Source organism: Mustela nigripes, chromosome 8 (assembly GCF_022355385.1).
Source record: "Mustela nigripes isolate SB6536 chromosome 8, MUSNIG.SB6536, whole genome shotgun sequence".
NCBI classification, from domain to species: Eukaryota; Metazoa; Chordata; class Mammalia; order Carnivora; family Mustelidae; genus Mustela; species Mustela nigripes.
Window position 1 is genome coordinate 87,114,997 of NC_081564.1, and position 19,790 is coordinate 87,134,786.

A 19,790-nucleotide genomic window follows, 5' to 3' on the forward strand; every position below is an offset into this window, starting at 1 on the left:
AACAGTTTCTTCTGATGATTTCAGATACATGTTACCTCAGGAGATAGGCACTTGTCGACTTGACTTTAGTTTCACTAAATACTAATGTGGCTGCTGAATGCCGTGAGCACAGCACTTTCTCATTTTAATGGACACATGAAGTTCATATTTAAGTGCACTTTTTCATTTGGGGTTCTAGCCAATAAAGAAAAAAATCCTCTATCTCTACAACATGTACACACACACACACTCACACAAAAACATATACACAAACATATGACACACATACGCATGTGCATAGTAATCACGCACACATGCACAGGCACATGTGCACACATACACACATGTATAGAGTCATCACGTGCACACACACACACACACTGATCACACACAGAGTATCACAAGATCACATGCTTAAGCAGAATTCCTTGTCTTTTAAATTGTAAGGGCAGAAGAGAATATCTTTTCCCTTATTTTATACAAATACATGCTATTTTCTTGTTTTAAAAATTTAACTTAATTCTCTAAGCATTACTTTTAAAATGACCCAGGAATCATAATTTCTAATGTGAAAGAAGAAGGCATCAAACAGACGACTGCTTTATTTCAACTTCAACACCAAGAACACAACGGGTGAGCACTCCAAAACAAACAAACAGCAACAGGAGTTCGCCACCTCCTGCCAGTACTTAGTACGCTGTCCCAAACCACTGGTTTATTTTTGCTGTCCTCAGGTAAAGGACCAGGCTGACGATGAAGTATTCTTCCGTCTCCTTGATCCACACCAGCTCCACATGTACTTTTCCTTCCGAGTCCACGTAGTCAACACAGTAAGTCTGTCCCAAGAAGTTAGGCCCATCAGAGGGCCCAGAAGATCTCATGCAAACGGGGGAACTGAAACACCAAAAGGGCTTCCCATATTCATCCAAAAGGGTTACATCCATTATAGAACAACTCTATAAGATAAACACAAATACTCATGAGTATAAGGACAAAATGACCAGCTGGACCTGATTTCCAGGTCGAACGGACACGCGCACAGATGTGTAAATGAAGCCTTGCCACGGAGGGTGAAGTGAAAGTGCAGGAAGGACAGAAAACAGGAGAGCATTACAGAAGCAGGGGGGCCGCACCAGGACCGGGGGAAATCAGGAAGCGCTGGAGGGACTAGGAACCGGGGCGCTAGGGGACAGTGGCGTCATGAGGGCGGCCGGGAGGCTGCCCATCACCTCCACCACCGCAAGCAGCCACTAGTGCCAATAAATGCGTCTCCAGTAAACAAAAGAGCACTGAGACAGGGACGGAGGCCGCCCAGAACTGCCCAGGTGACCGTTACATGCCTGCAAAGAGACGGTAAGCCAAGCCCTCCGCTGCCGGAGGCAGTATTCACAAGCCACACTGAGCAAGGTAGAAGGGGCGCTAACCTCCCACTCTCTCTCTCCCATCGCTGCAGAAGCAGGGTCTGGGGAGAAGAAACGTGTCCCTTACAGACCTGCCGCATCTACCATGCCACGCAAAGAGTCACTGCTCCACGGGGACTTGAGTCAGGGGGAGATGCTGCTGATGATGATTATTAATGAGCTACAGTTTTACATTTGTTAATTGTGGTAATACACATGCAACAAATCTTCCCCTTCATAACTATTTTTAAGTGTACAGCTTCCTGGCATTACGTGACACTGCTATGCAGCCTCGGCACACCGTGTGCCTCCAGAGCTCTTTCCATCTTGCCACTCTGGACCCATGAAACGGTAACGCCCCAGCCCTCCCTCCCCGCAGCCCCCGGGAACCACCATTCTACTCAATGTTTCTGTGAACTGGGCACTCTCGGGACGTCATGTAAGTGGAATCCTGTAGTATCAGACCTTTTGCGTCTAGCTTATTTCATGTAACATAGTGCCCTCAAAGCTCGTCCATGTTGTAGCATGTGCCAGGATTTCCTTCCTTTGGAAGGCGGGACAGCAGTCCACAGCAGTGGACACCACACTGTGTTTCTCTGTTCAGCTGCAGGCGGATAGCGGGTTCCTACCACCTTTTGGCTCTTGTGACTAAGGCTGCTATGAAATGAACATGAGTATGTAATATTAGCTCTATTTTTTAACATGTTCTCTTTACTAGCCGCTAATCCAGGCAGTTTACATATACTATTTTATTATATCCTCAAAAGTTAATTATCCTTCCCAAGAAATGATGAAGCAGTATCAAGGCTAAAATCCTCTAACACTTCCCGTTTTATGGGGAATGGCTCATGATTTGCCATGACTTGTGCCCTGTGTTAGTGTTTTATTAATTGGAATTTAAATGCTTACTCTTAGATATCTGTATAAAATGAACATTGATATCAATCTAACTATAGACACACAGATATTACAGATATCTACATAGAGAGAGACATAAAGATATTATAGATGTCAGCATAAACACTGCTTTCAGAGATCTACACATGGTTCGATGTGGCCAACAGCGTTGACCATATGGACCTGAGTATGATCAGGCCAAAGAGTCCCAACTCAAAAAAAGTGTTTCTCAGAAAGAAACTAAAGGAACAGAAACATTCCAAAAGTTTAAAAAAAAAGAGAGAGAGAGAGCGAGAGAGCTGGTCTATTGAGTGAGTGATGAGAAAGGGTTCCCCCCTCTGGAGGAGACCTGAGTGAAAAACCAGCTCACAGGAACCACCCCCAGTCCCCGACGGCAGAGAGTGCGGCCCAGAGCCAAAAGCCCCCGTGCACATGAGGCGGGGGTCGCCCGGCGAGACAGCTGGAGGAGCCCAACATCAGACCTTGCTCCTGATGCCCTTCTGGGTCCCGGAACAGCGCACGCCCACCCACCACGCCATCTGCTTCTGGCAGAAGAGGGCCCGCCGTTCACAGACCACGGAGAAGGGCTCGCCGGAGTGGAGAACAGCGGAGCCACAGCCAAGCCTGTCTGTGCTGAGGTCGCTGAGCCCTTCTAGAATAAACAGCCACCATCAGTCACACTGACCCACTGCCCTTCGTCATGTGAGCCGCGGGCCTTAGCAGTCTCTCAGGTCTGTCCCTCAGAACCTCGTCGAAATCCAGCGGCTAGAAGCAGGAGCAAGGAGGGGACCATGAGGAGAAGGGGACACCCCGGGCTGCCCCAGCACTTCAGAGGCAGGTGAAGGACGACATCGCGGAGGAACAGTCAACAGGTGTAAGAACTCTTCCAGAAGAACGCTGCGCCCTCCAGGAAACGGCTTCCTCTGTCCGCTCCCGGCCCCCAGCCGCCCGCCGCGCGCGCCCCCCCCCCCCCCCCCCCCCCCGGTTCTAAAGGCCTCGTGCTCTCCAACCCCTTCTTACCCCACGGAACACCCAGCACATGGCGGCCCCAAACCCTCCAACTGCCTCCCAGGACACAAACTTAACTCCAAATTCTCTACCCTGGGATGTGAGGCCCTTCGTGAGCCCCCCCCCCACCCCCGCCCGCCTCTCCACCTGCCTCCTGCTACTCCCTCCCTCCTCGGGGCATTCCTCATGGGGGGGGGGGGCAGTCACACTGGGGTCACACTGGGGTCACACTGGGGAAGTGCAAGGTGGACACGCAGCCGCCCCAGGGCTCTTTCGCCCCTCCCCAGTCCCCGCGGACACCCAAGCCCTGCTTCACAGAGCGCAGAGGCCACCTCCTCATGCACATGGGGTGTCGAGCTCCTCCCAAAGTGCAGACTCCTTCAACCACCCAGCACTGCCAGCAAACCCGCCAGGGCATCTTTCCAGGGGCTGGGGTGGGGACACAGCCACCGTCACACCCAGAACCCGTGCCCATCGGCGGGCTTCACTATTCTTGCACAAAGCACAACCGCAGTTATACTAAAATATCTAGCTTGAATCACAACGGATGTCAAGCACCGTACAGATCTGAAAGTAACATTAAAATAACACCAAAACTGCCAAAGCATGAAGGAGGAAGGACAAGGGACGGGTATGAGAAAAGCCTTCCCGAAGGAAACTCCATCCCTCAGCACTTCCGCCAGGAATGGAGAGAAGGCATGAGAGTGTTTGGGTCGGACGACATGGACTTCTCCCGAAGCCCGCAGCAGGCCGACCGCCCCGGCCGTCCACGCCGCGACTGTGAACCCACGGCGACCAGTCAGAGGGCAGCAGGTCTGGGACTAACAGACTCGGGACTAACAGCAGCCGCGGCAGGCAGCTCTACTACGCCTCTGAGGTCACAATCTAACTTTAAAAAAAGAAAAAGAAAACTCATCAGCAAAGATGTGATGTTTTTAAATGTTGACAGTTGAGTAATCGCCCACATAAAATAACGAGTTGCTGACACTGGACTGTAGTCACTCAGGTGACAGATATGTTTGGTCTGAATGGCCTCCGGGCAGCGAGGGTGGGCTGGCGGCCCTCACGCCCCCGTGCTCCTGTGACGGAGAAGACCCCTCTGGGCACGGTAAAGCAGGAGGCCCTCCGGGAGCCCACCCGTGACCACACGGCAGTTCGACAACACGGCGCCACAGGCAGCTCCTCCCTCTGTCATTACCACGATCGTTAATATCCGTCCCGGGCACAAAGTCACTGACCTGGGGGACACTTCCTCACTGACCTGCACCCCGATGGCGTGCTGGGCGACAGGCCAGGAGGCTGTTTCCACAATTTTCACCACAAGCATGCCACTTTGTTTTCTGGTGTTTAATAGTTACATGTATCTAAGAAACCTTTTTATAGTTTACCCTTGTTCATAAAATGTTTTTGACATCTTGAGAGCAATTTCTTAAAACATGTTTTATAGTTTCACTAGTTACACTGCTCAGATGCCTGAGGGAAATCCCCGATCTGCGTGGCGAACACAAGGGACAGGAAGGAAATCACTTACTTCAACTTTTCTCCTTTAGGAACTCTGAGGACACCTCAGTCCTAATACCGAAGCCCAAATTAGGAACAGGAAAGTACAAATGGTCCTCACCCAGCCGGAGCTGGCCCGTGGGAGAGGGCTCAGCCGCGGACCCCCACTCCACCTCCCCCCGGAGCCCAGCTGGGAGAAGGAACTGCGGGGGGGACGGTGTGCGGGGACATGCAGTCCAGGCCTGACCTCAAGGACTCGAAACCTCATTTTCAGATACAGCCATTTTGCTGGAAACATGCACTCCTCAGTCATGTCAGTCTAGTGACCTACAGAATCACGGCCTGGAGCTCATTTTGAAGCTACAACTTTGGCCTCTGGTTGTTGTAAAAAAATCTGTCCCCGCATTTGCAGCTAAAATGCTATTTAGGATGGTCTGTTCCGCAGCTTAGTCTGCCCTACATAAAGTCCCACCAGAGACACTGTGTGTGACAATGAGAGCTGGGATAGAGCTTTGCTTCTCTGCAGAATTACTCCACCTCCCTCCCTCTGCTCTCATCCTGCTCCAAATACCAGAAAACACAGAACAAATTACATCAGTTTTATGGCCACACAGACATGTTAAGTCTTCTGTATCTGCATTCTGCCTTTCTTGGATCTCAAGGTCTACTCCAACTTTAATATTTCAGTACATACTTTTATAAGACCCATTAAAAAAGCCAGGTCTGTGTTCTTAAAGACATGAAACAATATTCTTTTGTATACGATAAATACTCTGTACCAAAATTTAAATATTTCTTTACAAATAAAGAGAATAAAGCAGTTCATTGTATCAAACAGCAAGTGGCCCAAGAGCTATTAATGATAATTAGCTGTTTTTAACACTCAATGAGAACATGCTCTCGTGACCATCAGTAATTGTTCTAACAAGGCGTCCACACTCGTACAGAGGCATGTTACTGAAGACAGAGGCCACTGGCTCACCAGGGATACACAAGTCCGATTCATCCCGTAAAACGAAGATGGAGAACAAGAAGCAGGGGCAGCCATGGGCACGAGATCACAGAAGAAATAAACTCTGTCTCCAGTGCTCTCACCCTCCTCCGCCCCTTTTCTTCCCTCCTTCCCTGCCGACTCCCAACCACTACATAAACTCTCCCATCCTTGTGGCGAATTTTTGGTGAGGCACAAATTGATGCAACTGTTCAAGGAAGGGTATTCAAGGAAGTCTCTGTATCCTGACTTATAACTTGGTGTAAGAGCAGTTAAGACAGTGAGTAAATGCTACTTCTGCGGTCCAATCTAGAGCTCCACTTTCTCTCCACAAGACAGACAGACAGACAGAGGGGCTTCAAGGGATGGCAGGGACACCAAAATGTCACGGCATACTACGCACCACTCCTGCTCCGCCACACTCCACAAAAGACAGGTGGCACTCAAGCATTGGTTGAACTGATAACTGGCTGCCAAAAGTGAAGAGAATGTGCACATATCTTCAGACATTACAATAGTAAAACCAGGACTTAAAAAGCAGTATCATAGATATACATTGACAGACTTTTTTTTTATTACACGGAAGCCAGGTTACATTAAGAAAATAAAACAAATTACCTTTATACAGCCATCGAAAACATCAGTTCTCCAAGAGAGGCCAAATTTTCCAATAAGAGGTAGGTGTTCTGTGTTATTTTTAAACCTTATAACAACAAGCTTCACATATCCATTTTCAATGGATCCTGAAAAAATGTAAGATTTTGTAAATTACACCATACCCATGTGGGACAAGTCAAGACTCTCGAGCCTTGCTGCTTCATAAAGAATGCCTCATCTAGCCATGTCCTGGACGCAGGCATCTGGCTGGAAGCCGGCAGCATGCCCGTGCTCCAGAGACAGAGACACGAGTGTGGACCCTGGAAACGTGAGGCCCCCCCTCAAAGTGGGGTGGGGAGAGCCGCCTGGGGTGAACCTGGATCTTACCTGTCACCGATGAGAGATTGCGAAGGAGGCCGAGGCTCTCCTGAGTTGATTAAGCTCACAGCAGGACAACAGTACACAGGAACTGGAGCTTCTCAGAAAGCTGATGCCAGAGTGGCCCAGACATGAAGTGCTGGGGAGCAAGGAGGGCGATGTCCCCAGGACGGAGGACCTCGGGAGCAGGGCCGTATGGAAGGGATGCGGAGCCCCACGCACACGAAGGGAGACAACATCTCTCACGTGCTTATTGGCGAGTAAAAATCCTTGCGCTTGCTGCCAACAGCTTAAGGACAGAGGCCCTGCCCCTCCTCTGATGACATGAATGTTGACTAAGAGTCACCTGGCCTCCAGCAAGGGCCCATGACGACCCAGGCATGCAGGTTCCACTTTCCAAGGCCTGATGCTCGGAGAGCCTCCAGGACGAGGCACTCCGCACACTCTCCTAGCGTGCCCTGAAAAGTGACCAGCACGCGGGACGTTAACAGCTCCTTCATTCCTACCTGGCAAAGGGAGTCACGGGGCAAAGCAGGTGGAAGGATGGGGAAGAACAAATGTTCTCTGACCTTAGAACAAAATAAAGCCAAAGCTAGGCTGCCTTGGGAGCCAAAGCCCTACCCAGCAATTCGGCACCGTGTCGTCCCTGAAGCCGAGCCTCAGTGCCGCTCTGCCAACAGCCTCTCCCACGACACAGTAATGGCTCTGAGCAGGACAGCCCATTGGAGCCGAGCTTTCCAGCCCTGCAGGAGGGCACCGGGAGCCTGTCTGTCCCCAGGACAGAGGCAGCTCACCATGGCGTCCCCTCCCTGCTGAGTAATTAGCGAGAACGGCGCAGCTTCTCTCCTCCTCTCCCCCAGTGCGGGGAGCAAACGCCAAATGACACTGACCCTTCCCAGCCACAGCTCCCTGTCCCCTCGGCAGGGCTGGACCGAAGCAGGGAGGAGATGAGTGAAAAGCCAAGCCTCAGAGGAGACGCGGTAATGACATTCTGAGCCGACCAGATGTGGCTCTGCTCTGCTCTGTCTTACTGCACAACCATGTGCAAAACCGAGAGAGACCTCCGACCGCTGGCGTGCACGCCAGCAGCCAGGCAGGAAACCGTGAGTTCGTCTTCCATGTGGCTTGTCCTCAGGACACTGCAGAAAATGGACCCCAAAGTACAACAGCCAATAACATCTCACTGGCAATTGTCTCAGCTAATGAACATGAAATCTCTGTGGAAGCAAGGACTGTTGTTATTTTATTACCAAATATTCTCCCACTTCAGAACAACTTTAACATTTGCAGGATCTTGAAAGGTCAGAGCTCTCTCTGCACACTCTGTAAGTGCTTGTATCTATCAGAGAAAAAGGTTAAGATCACCCTGCATTTAAACAATCTGTGCATTGAATGTATGTGTGAAAATGTATATATATAAGATAGGCAAGACTTTTGAGTACTGTATGCCAACCACTGGGTCAAGCACTTTATATATAGTACCTTAAAAGAACTGCTTTAAAATATCTTAAAATCCTACTATTAATTAGGTATTATAGTTTTCTGAATTTACAGAGATGAACACAGAGATGAACAGTACATCATCCGAGGTCATACCATTAAGTGGCAGAGACATGATTCACACATTATGTGTCTATTATAAGACGGATCTTATAGAAGATTAAAACATATACAAAAGGGGAAACATAATCTCCTATTTTCTTAAATACTGAGAATCTATAATACAGACTTAGCAGACAATATACACTGGGGAATCCCTTCCAGCTCCCCAAATCTGTGGCACTTCCTGCATCTGTGAGTCCCAGGCTTACTCATCTGCCCTCCCCAGCCTTCCTATAACTAGGTTAGAAGTGGCATGGGTTCCTTCACTAGAGCTAACACTCACCAGTGGAAACCATAAAACTCTAGAAAAAAACACAAGCTCCTTGCTATAGGTCTTGGCAACACATTTTTGGATCGGATTCCAAAAGCAAAGTCAACAAAAGCAAAAGTAAATAAATGGAACTGCAGCAACCTAAAAGGCTTCGACACCACAAAGGAAACCATCAATAAAGTGAAGAGATAACCTACTGAATGGGAGAAAATATTTGCAAATAATATGGCCAACAGAGGCTGCTATGCCAAATATATAAAGAACTCATAAAACGCAGTATCAGAAGAAAATCCAATTAAAAAAGGGACAGAGAATCTAAATAGATCTTTTTGCAAAGAAGGCATCCAGATGACCAACAGATACATGAAAAGATGCTTACATCACTCTTCATCAGAGAATGCACACCAAAATCACCGAGAGAGGTCTCCTCCCACCTGTCAGAATGGCTGTTATGAAAAACAAACAAAACAACAATAACAACAAAAACGAGAAATAACAAGCATTGGTGAGGATGTAGAGAAAAGGGAACCCAAGTGCACTGCTGGTGGTAAGTAGCTGAACTAATTTACACTTCCCACTATGGAAAACAGTATAGGTGTTCCTCAAAAATGTTTTTTAAAAAACTACTATATGATCCAGCAACTCCACTTCTGGGTATCTGTCCAAAGGAAATATAATCACTAGGTCAAAAAAAACCTTTGCCTCACCATGTTCACTGAAGCATTATTTACAACAGCCAAGGCATGGAAACAACCTAAGTGTCCATTAATGATGAATGGAAAAAAATATGTAACATACATATAAAAAATCATATCAAAAAATATGTAACACACACACATACACTGGAATATTATTGGCCACCAAAAAGAAGGAAATCCTTCATTTGCAAAAACATGGATGGACCTAAAGGACATTATGCTAAATGAGCTAAGCCAGACACAGAAAGACAAAACCCTATGATTTCATTTATATATGGAATCTGAAAAACAAAACAAAAACATAAAACTCATAAATACAGAGAACACAATGGTGGTTGCTAGAGGAGAGGAGTGAATAAAATGGGTGAAACACGTCAAGAGGTACAAACTTACAGTTACATAATATGTAAGCCACAGGGATGTAATGTACAGCATGAAGACTACAGTCAAATATTTGTAGAGCATACTTGAAAGTTGCCAACAATTTCTGTCTGATGACAGATGGTAAGACTTATTGCAATGATCATTTCATGATGTATAAATATCCAATCATTATACCATAAACCAGAAAGTACTGTAATATGCCAATTATGTCTCAATAAAAAAATGTTTTTAGAGATACCATTAAGAAAGCGAATAAGCCAGCCACAGATTGGAAAAAGATATTTGTAGAACATTTATCTGTCAAAGGATTGGTATTCAGAATACATAAAGAACGCCTATAATTCAAGAATAGACAAGTCGTTATCTTTAGAAAGGTGAAAGGATTAGTAGACACTTCAAAAAGAGGATAGGAAAATGGCCAAGAGGTACAGAGAAAAGTGCTCACCACTACTGGCCATTAGAGAGGCAAAAATGAAAGCCACGATGATCAATCTCTCTCCCACACTCTGGAACAACTAAGATTTAAAAGACTAATAACATTAAATGTTGGCTGGGATACGGAGCAACCAGAATACTCATACAACACTGCTGGCAATATAAAATGGCACAAACACTCTAAAAAAAATATTTTGGCAATTTCTTATACATAAAATGTTCTTGTACATAATAAAATGTCTGACAATTTTTAATACATTAACCTCCCCCAAAACCCAACAATTCTAGTTCTAGGTACTTTGTCCAGAGAAATAAAAAACTTATCTCCACAAAAAAGACTTTCACAAAAATTCTGTAACAGCTTTATTCAGGATAGCCCCAAGTAGGAAACAACCGATATTCCCTGTCCGTCCACAGGAAGATAGGTAAGCAAATTGTGGCATATTCATTCAATAGAGTATTAACCCCTCAATAAATAGGAATGACATCAAGACTTGCAACAGTATAAATAAAACTCAAGGCATTTTGCTGAAAGAAAGAATCTGGCCACAGAAGAGTACATTTTGTAGGATCGCACTGATATAAAGTCCTAGAAAAAGCAAAACTATCTATGGTGGGGGAAAAAAATCAGAAAAATGTATGTGGGAGTTCTTGTACTATTCTTGTAATTTTTTCTAGGTTGAAAATTACATCAAAATAAAAAGTTGCCAAAAAAGTAGCACTCAATGAAGGTGAGCTGTTAGCAGCTCTATCAACCTGAAGGCTCCCTTCTGCTTTTGACAAGGAGGTGCTCTTTGCCTATCCAACCTGTAACTCTGGGAATGCCCAAATCTGTGTCCTCACATCTTCTTCCTCTTCCCTTAGGGAGTTTAGTCCCTCAAAAGCTCAACATTCACCTGTGCAGCTCAGAGCACCTTCATCCTACACTAATCTCTTCCTTCTCTAAGCCCTGCTGCACATCCACCTGAACATTTCATTGTACCGGATTGTTTCTGCATGTTAGATGTTTCCTAAAATAACCTACTGTCTTTGGGAATAAAGGTCACGTCTTCTATGGCATGATTAATGGCACTACTAATAACATTTCTCATTTCTCAGCCATGTTTAGAATTCATTTGTTGCCCCATAAACAGAGCCCAGGAAAGGCAGGAAGTAAAGAATGCTGGGAGGAGAGACGGACTGGTTGGTCTGACGGAATGATTCTGCTAAGGCAAGCAAGGAGAAAAGAGAAGGGGTGAGAGACGAACAGTACTGGCTGTGGCAGGAAAGGCAACCCGGGCTCAATGAACACAAGCCTGGGCACTGAGTGGTGCCCTCGCGTGCCATCTGAGAGACCAACGGGAATTCACGGACTGGACGTCAGGAAGCAACTCCCAAGCGGGTGTGTAAATCTTGGGTAAAGAGGAAGGAAGACCCTACAAACTCAAAAATATGTCATCAAGTATTAACAGCTGAAACCTGCAGAGACACCAACATTACAAAGGAATAGTTAATAACAAGACAGAAAAGTCATCAGACTCAAATGATCGATAGAATAGGCACCTGCTCTTCAGGTGAGAAAATCTTGAGTATTTCCCCCTTTCCTTGCTGGGTATCTATCATAGATCCCTTCAAGGCAACATCTAGCTTCTCTCTTTTTCTCAGCTAATTTTTTTCAGATACCTCTCTTGTTTTCCAAACCCCTGATACACATGAAATTTCAGTAGTTCAATACAGACACAGATCGTGGACTATGAAAAGAGAGGAGGTCTCTGAGTGTGATGAGGATCAGAACTTTCTCCCCCAGTTTCACCTGCTGTTTGGACGGCAAGAGTGAAATGAATTGGAGCCGCGAGGGAACGAGCCCGGAAGAGGAGAACACTCAAATCCGTAGACAACTTCCCTCCCGAGTCCAGAGCTGGGGAGTTGACAACATCAGTAAAATCTCCTAAGTCTCTGAGTCTCTACTTCTCTCATACTAGCAAGAACCCTTAACAGGCTACACTTGCTGCTGGTCTTGTGCCTGGTGCTGGTGACAATACTCGATTTTCAACAGGATGAAGTGTGTACGGAGACTCTTTAAAAACTCACTGCTCCTTAACTGAATAATGTTTCAAAATAACTTTTTCCATTGATGTCAAAATTTAGATTTTTTCAGGTATTTTTCACAAGACCCAATCCTCTCTTCCATGCCTTTGGACCAATTTTGCCTCAATCCAGTTGATTTGAGTACACGTTACTTTTTCTAGGCTACTCTTTCCAAAGATGTTTAGGGACAAGGTGTATGTATATTTGTTTTGGGCTCTCCAGCATCTGTTCTGCCTTTCTCACCAAGCCTGTTCTTATATTCCTCAAAGACACACCCCCGGGTCAGTCTCCATATTTCAGATGCCAGGCTCAGATACGGAGCTTCCCATTCACCTGGCACAAATCTGAGTCAGGGATGAGTTCCTAAGCCAACTACAGCCAAGTAGGTGCAATGAAACTCTTGGGGAGGGGGTGCTGGTAACGGGAACCTCACGCTAGGACATGAGATCTAGAGCTAGCCAGAGCTGCTGGGAAAGGAGGAAGCATAACTCAGAATACGGTGAAGCAGGAAGAATCAGAATGGGAGAGAGGAGCAGGGACAGACAGGCTGTCTAGACATATCCAGTCCCACTGACAGGCAATAAGCCTTTGCATCAAACTGTCTGAAATAAAACCTTCTCCTGGATTTTTCAACATGAAACTCTCTTGCTAAGCCAGTTTTAGGTTAGGTTTTCCATAGTTTTCAGCCAATTGTTTTCATCTGTACAGAAGTGGGGTTTTCCTTTTAAAAATAATTTTTGAATCAGAAAAATGAATATAAGTGAAAAAATAAGAAGGTGGTGATGGGAAAACATATTTGAGATGATGCTGCGACACAAACAGCTCCATGCAGGTCCCAGAGGAGGTCAGGGCAGATATATTTAGGAACAGAAACTGGGATATACTTTCTGGAAAGAAGTGGGACATCTTTTTCTCTGAAACAGAAAAGAACCCAAGAACACAAAGAGACTGTAATATAGTGACAATGTGACAGCAGATGAGAGAGGAAAATCAGGAAGCACAGAGGTGACAATGTTTCTTAGCACAGCAGGTAGTAAGCTCAAGAATAAGGAACAGAGCAGGAAGAGGGCTCTGATCATATCTAAACAGCCCTTACATGACACATAAAGGGGACTTGACGCGAGTTGATTAAGACTTCTGGGTCGCAACAAGGGGTAAATCGGAGTCTGATAGCACCAACGGTCACGCATAGGTGATTTCCCCCAAGGGGCCAGGGTGCACTCAGTGAGGAAAGCAGAGTCACGGGGAGCAGAGTTTTAGTCATCCAACGCAGGGATGCCACAGGGCAATAAGGAAAGGGGCTCTCAGGTGACTGACACCAAACACGGAACCCCAGCTGTGTGCCCTGAAAATCACGGCAGAAAGGGAAAGAAGAAAGAAGAAGAAACAACCCAAAAAGGTCTGTTGAAGACACAGAATTCATGGACGGTAACATCTTTGTGACCTAAGAAGTGGCATTACTAATTTCAACATCCTGACGGTCTACAGTTCTAATAACAATTAAATTCACACAAGAGAAAAATTAGAAAACCCATTTCTTATGTTTCTTATTAGGGGTAACTTCCTCAAACTGCTTATTTTAAGAGATTCCATTTTTCAGTATTGCCTTAATAAATATCCATGAAAAATCACAATGTTTACTATTTAAACAATATCCTAGAAAGTGAAAACAAACAAAATAAAGACCTCATAGCCTTCCTTTTGAATTGTTTTTAAAATTCAAATCACCAGAGAGAAAGAAAAAACTCAAAATGTGAGGGTGAATGTCACACAGAAGTCAGTGCAGAACAGCAGGAGACGAGAGGGACCCACACAGACGCCTCTCCTCACTGGGCCTGACTTGGACACGGCCTGGGCTCTTCTGCCGCCATTTGGAAACCCTTCCATTTCTAACAAGGAGCCCTGCAGTTTCATTTTGTACTGGGTCCCACAAATCACATGGCCTGTCTCACCTCCAGATCGAGTACTTCAGCCCCTGAAGAGCCCTGGCATAAAAGGTATGGCGATGTGTTCTCCTGTTCTGTGAACAGTAATCTGTAATCCTGATTTTTCATTATGGTTTACCAGATGGACAAAATAGGGAAAATGTACTAACCCCCACCAATGAAGATGCTGTAAAGAATTATCTGTTCTAATTTTCATAGATAATCACCATCCAGACAGGACTGTACTATTTCTAATGTCTTCCTGTTATGATAAATGTTTAGAGAGAATAATCTGACCTGGAAACATAGAAAGTAATTAGTATCCACAGAAGGAACAAAACAAGTCATTTATTTTTGGAATCACAATAGTAAAAATGAGATAACACACTACATATGAAAAACATCCGAAACAAACTATTAAAACTTTATAAGCAGAATTTCTTTAAAGACAGGGTATCTGGGCTTATCAGGTTCTGCTGCTAAACAACCGAAATCCCACTTTTCTGGAGAAAAAGGAAGTTCTGAAACTGATACTTCTTTTTCTCCCAACATATTCTAGTGTGTCTTACAGACATAAGTATTGAACATGCATTATTTAATCAGCATTTTAATGAAGAGCATGTTGCAGAAACTCTGTAGGTCATAGCCTGAATCTAAGAGATCACGGAAACATGAGCTGCAAAAATTCACCCATGATGGCAACACAAAAAGGAAGCCTCAGTGAGTGGAGGGTCCACACAGAGAATGCTTCTCAGGAGGGCAGCGACAGAGACTTAAATAAAGGCAAGAGAAAGTCTGAAACCCTAAAAGGAAAGAGATCACTGCCTGCCTTCCAAACTGACATACACATTTAATGCAAATCTGGTCAAAATCCAAACGAGATATTTTAAAATCTGGCTGAGTGGTTATTAAACACACTAAAAGACTATCTGGATGAAAATAGAGAAAACGTAGATGATTCATCAGTAAGAAATTTCATATTGGAGGAGGGTCACATCATTTCATAACAGAAACATGAGAGGGTACAGGTGGGCTCAGTCGGATGAGCGTGACTCTTCATCTCAGGGTTGTGAGTTCAAGCCCCACTGAGCGTAGGGATGACTTAAATAAATAAGCAAATAAACTGGAAAAATAAAACCCACAAGTAAAGCTCAAAATATCTTCTTGCTTGGTAGGGACATAAGAAGGAGGGATGCTTATTTTCAACAGAAAAAGTCCTAAGAGGGAAGGGCTTGGGAATCCATCGGCTTTGTACATTTTATGTCAATCAAAAGGAAGTGTGGGTTTACACACATGAGATCCAAAAATGATATACACTAAATTTTTAAAAGACAAAAGACAGAGGAGAAGTGAGTTGGGGGAAGCCAGAGTGGGAGACAAACCATGAGTGACTGTGGACTCTGAGAAACAAACGGAGGGTTTTGGAGAGGAGGGAGGTGGGAGGTTTGGTGAGCCTGGTGGGGGTATTAGGGAGGGCACGTACTGCACGGAGCACTGGGTGTGGTGCATAAACAATGAATTCTGGCACAATGAAACAAATTAACTTTTTTTTAAAAAGCAAAAGACAAAATAGAGAAAATATTTTCAAAAAACCACAACTCCTATAAATTATAGAAACAACAGAACCAATCAAATAAGCACATGGAGATTCAGTTAGAAGAGAAATGTAAAAACGGACATCAGGGCAGCAGCCCAGGCCAAGCATCATGGCGGGGCCCCTAGTACCTACCTGACGCTGAGAGTCCTTGGAATGCAGGCTCAGCTGTGGCCACACTTTGCAAGCAAGGACACAGTGCTGGCCATGGCCACGTGCCTGTGAGCAGCAGCAGCGAGGGGGCTCCTGTGACGATGCCTGCCCCCGGCCTACCCAGCGGCCGCTACAACCATCCACCTCTACTGTAGTCAACAGCTTCTGAAAATAGTCAGGCTAACATTCAAAGACACATGCAGATGTAAAACAACCAGATGTCACTTTCACCTCTCAAATCAGCCAATATTTTTCAAAATAACGTTCATCACAATAGCACTACAATCATAAAAAGCCAAGACCAAAAGGCCCATTAGGAAAGTGGGCTAATACATCATGATAAAACCGAATAATGGGAGGTCATACAACTTTTCAAGGTCAAATGTGCTAAAACGATGTAGTGACATGGGAAAATGCCCCCAGCAGAAAGGGGGGAAAAGGCAGAGTGTGTCATTGTTCACGGAATGTGGTCCACAGATAGAAACAGAGCTGGGTGTTTGAAAATGGGCCAAAATATAAACAATAGTTGTCCTGGGTGATTTTTATTTGCTTCTTTATAAACTTCTGTATATTCAGAAATTTTAAATCCTATAATAAAAAAGCATTCGTTTTTAAATGCGTTTTTCTAACAACTGGAAAAGTCAAATGACAGAAGCAACATACTTTAAAAATCCTTTCCCTGTGCTTCTTTTCTATCGTGCTCCCTCCCAATCCTGATAAAAAGGCTACAACATGCTGTCCTGGGCAAAACCCTTTTCCTTCAGGTTCTGAAAATTGGTAATAATTAGCTTGATACAAAGATCAAAAAATACACTTTCCTTCATACTTTGCATTGATGATCATGCCTTTTTTCAAGCTCTATTTACACTTCAAAACGCAGCTGCAGTATTCCTGCCTGCTCCTTCCAGAGGCTGGGCCACACTCCCAGGGACATGCTCCCGGACAGTCGTGCGGAGCAGAGTCAACACAGCAGCCCGGGGACTGTCTGCTGGTGGGGCCGGCCTGTGCCCATCCCAGCACTTGGGAGTCCACCTGTGTCCCCACCGTGTCCTTCCAAACCCACAGCAGCGGCTCCTCCCATCGTCATCGGAATAGCCACGTGGTTTATGCTGCGCATCCTGCCCTCTGGGAGCCTGCAACAGTGCCAGGGACCAGTCCCCAGAAAGAACCCTGGGCTCTGAGTCTTTAAACAAGCTTCTCAGGCAGACAACTTTTCATGCATGTTTTCACACTCATTCCGGGAGAAAATAAGCACCTCCCAGGCGACTGTCCCACACAGGGCAGGCCCCACACATACCTTCTCCCTACCGATTTTGCTCCGTACCTGTTCACCATAACAAACCTTAGCCATCAATACTACTACATCCTAAGTCCTGTGAGTTCTCCAAGTGAATCACTGAACCCGGGGTTGGCCCTGGGGTACCAATGCCAGCAGTCCACCCACATTTCTGAAAGAACAAAGACAAAGAAACTACACTTCTACAAGCTTAAATCACGGTTTCACTCACAAACCCCTTTCATTATTTCCTTCACTGTTTATCTCTCCTACCCACTGCCTCTCATAAATCCACTTTAGGTGATAAAATATTTCTTCTCCTAAACATCCTTTTAGCTTTATTTTAGGGACCATACACAAAGAAGCAGGTAGCAAGTATGGGCAGGTAGAGGGATCATCAATTTTTCTTTGAAGAGAGATAATATGGATCCTTTTAAGAAACCTCTGAATCCATCCATGACTTGTCAAGGTGACAGAACACATAAAAATACAAAGAGAAAACTTCTCAGTTTCCTTGGGGGAGGAATACTACAAAATTCCAAGGGGAGGGAGTGAAAACTTTCAGGAAAGAAGGAAGGACACAGATCCTTTCATTCACAAGGAGGTAGTGCTGAGAGGGAGGAACTCCTGCCCTCAGTACAATGTCTGACTGAGGGAAAATAATGTCTGGAAGCTTGAGCAATATCTTATAAAATGAGGTCCTAGGCTACTCCTGAGCACTCCAGAGTGGAGCGCCCGCTCTGATCGGAAAGGGTGAAGGCAGCTGAAGAATCCTGCAGGGCTGGACGGTCACCAGCCTGGGAACTCAGCGCACCAGGCCAGCGCCGGGATCCTAGAGGCATTAGCGATGGCTTCAGGCCTGCCGCACGCAGGGGCCTTGGTGGGGAGCCGCGGAGGTCCTGCTCATCCTGGGTATCTCCCACCGAACCAACTCGGACCTGACCACTTCTCTGTGTCAGCAGTCCCACTCCAGGCACCAAGAACTAACCAGGGTCTTCCACTTTGTTTGTAACAGTAACATGTGTGGTAAAAAGGAAAAAAAAAAATCTAAAGAACCTTGTAGCAAAGTCCATGAGACAGAGTTAAGAAAAGAGAACAAAGGGCTGACTTGTTCAGAGAAAATACTGTGACAGAGAGGCAGCATCTCAACTGGCCAGAACTCACTCTGATATTTCACTTCAATATAAACATGGCACGAGCCTTTGGATTATGTGTATTCCCTGCAGAGACAATTCTGAAGAGCCTCTCAGCCCATTTTAGCCAAACGAGTCTATATGATGCGCTCTACACTACAGCGCTAGAGGAACACACATGCGTCCTCTAGCAGAGGGAGGCATGCTCACACACACAGGTATATCGTGGTACAACTCATTAAAACAGCTAGTAATTGCTGTGTGGTGCGCCCCACATTTGGGAGAATAATCTGATAAAAGACTCTGGAGGCACAAAAGATGTGTACAGCTTGCTCCCATCTCTGTGACACCACACACTCCTGGTCAGTGGGTTATCATGAGGTCTGGCCAGTCCCCTCCATGCATTTTCAAAATTTAATCAAGACCTGGATGGTGATCACATGAGTGTTTGCTTTACGATAACCTGTTTGATGCATTTCTCTGTGTCGGTGCACAATACAAAGAAGTTTAATTTTAAGAAGGAGAAAAGCAAGGGAACAATTAGTACACTGAACGGTGGTTAACACAACACACAGAACCAGCCGGAAGGGACACCCAGGTGGCTTCCAAGTTACTGGTAATGGTTCATTTCCTAAACTGTGTGGTGGTTACATGGGTTTTATTGTTTATTTGTTTGTTTGTTTTTCCGTAGTCTGTACACACATCATATGTAGGAAAGAATATATTATCTCACATTTAAAATTTTAAAACAAAAATTTTGTCAGCCATTCTATATGCACATGGGTATGTCTAAATGGATGTAGACTCAATTTTGCAAGTTGCATCATAAATTCCCATAGGGATTTTTTAATAAAACCACAGGGAATTTGTGGACTAAATTGGTATGTCCTCAGAATTCTTATTTAAAGGTGGAATGCTGGAAATGACCCTACACAATACCAAATTCAGGCTCCGTTTAGAAGTTACGTCATATTTAATTAAAGCTGTGCCCTTTCCATGCCCCGGGTCTCCTGCTAAGTAGTCTGGACCCCCACCGTTACCCTATCTGAACACTGCGCTGGTCACCTGGTCTGCCCTTCCAGAGGACCCTCCAGCAATCCCACGTGCCCCGCATGTGCCTGCCACCTGGCTCAGCAGGCTCCGTGTCAGACACAGCTATGCCCTGTGGCCGGCACATGTGCGTTCACTGCTTGTTGACGAATGAATCAGATAAACAAATGCTACCTTGTCCCCTTTGCTTCCTCTGCTGCCTACAGATGGCCTCGTTAGAATCGGGCCGGGTTTCTCACGTCTCACTGATGACACAGAGTGGACAGAACCACATCAACGCTAGGGACACGATGATAAAACCTTTTATCCTTGATAGGGAGAGAAAGTGTTCTTAAAACGCAGGGCAAAGTGCTGTCATCCCCCACTGCAATGACAGGGCCAGAATTACTAAATATACCACATGGTACCCCCAGAGAGTTTCTCAGAACCTGCGGAGGACATTCCAGCTTGTA

At 45.5% G+C, this 19,790-nt stretch overlaps 1 protein-coding gene across 7 annotated transcripts in view; it reads right to left on the reverse strand.

The window, feature by feature from the left end:
* Positions 1–563: 563 nt before the first annotated feature.
* Positions 564–19,790, reverse strand: part of FBXO15 (F-box protein 15) — a 44,327-nt gene continuing 25,100 nt past the window's right edge. For all 7 annotated transcript variants that reach the window (XM_059409820.1, XM_059409819.1, XM_059409818.1 and 4 more), the window contains 2 exons: positions 6,394–6,518; positions 564–935 (listed from right to left, as the gene is read on the reverse strand). In XM_059409820.1, the coding sequence (XP_059265803.1) occupies positions 669–935; positions 6,394–6,518 (392 nt within the window). In that variant the 3' untranslated portion in view covers positions 564–668. The remainder of the gene's footprint in view (positions 936–6,393; positions 6,519–19,790) is intronic.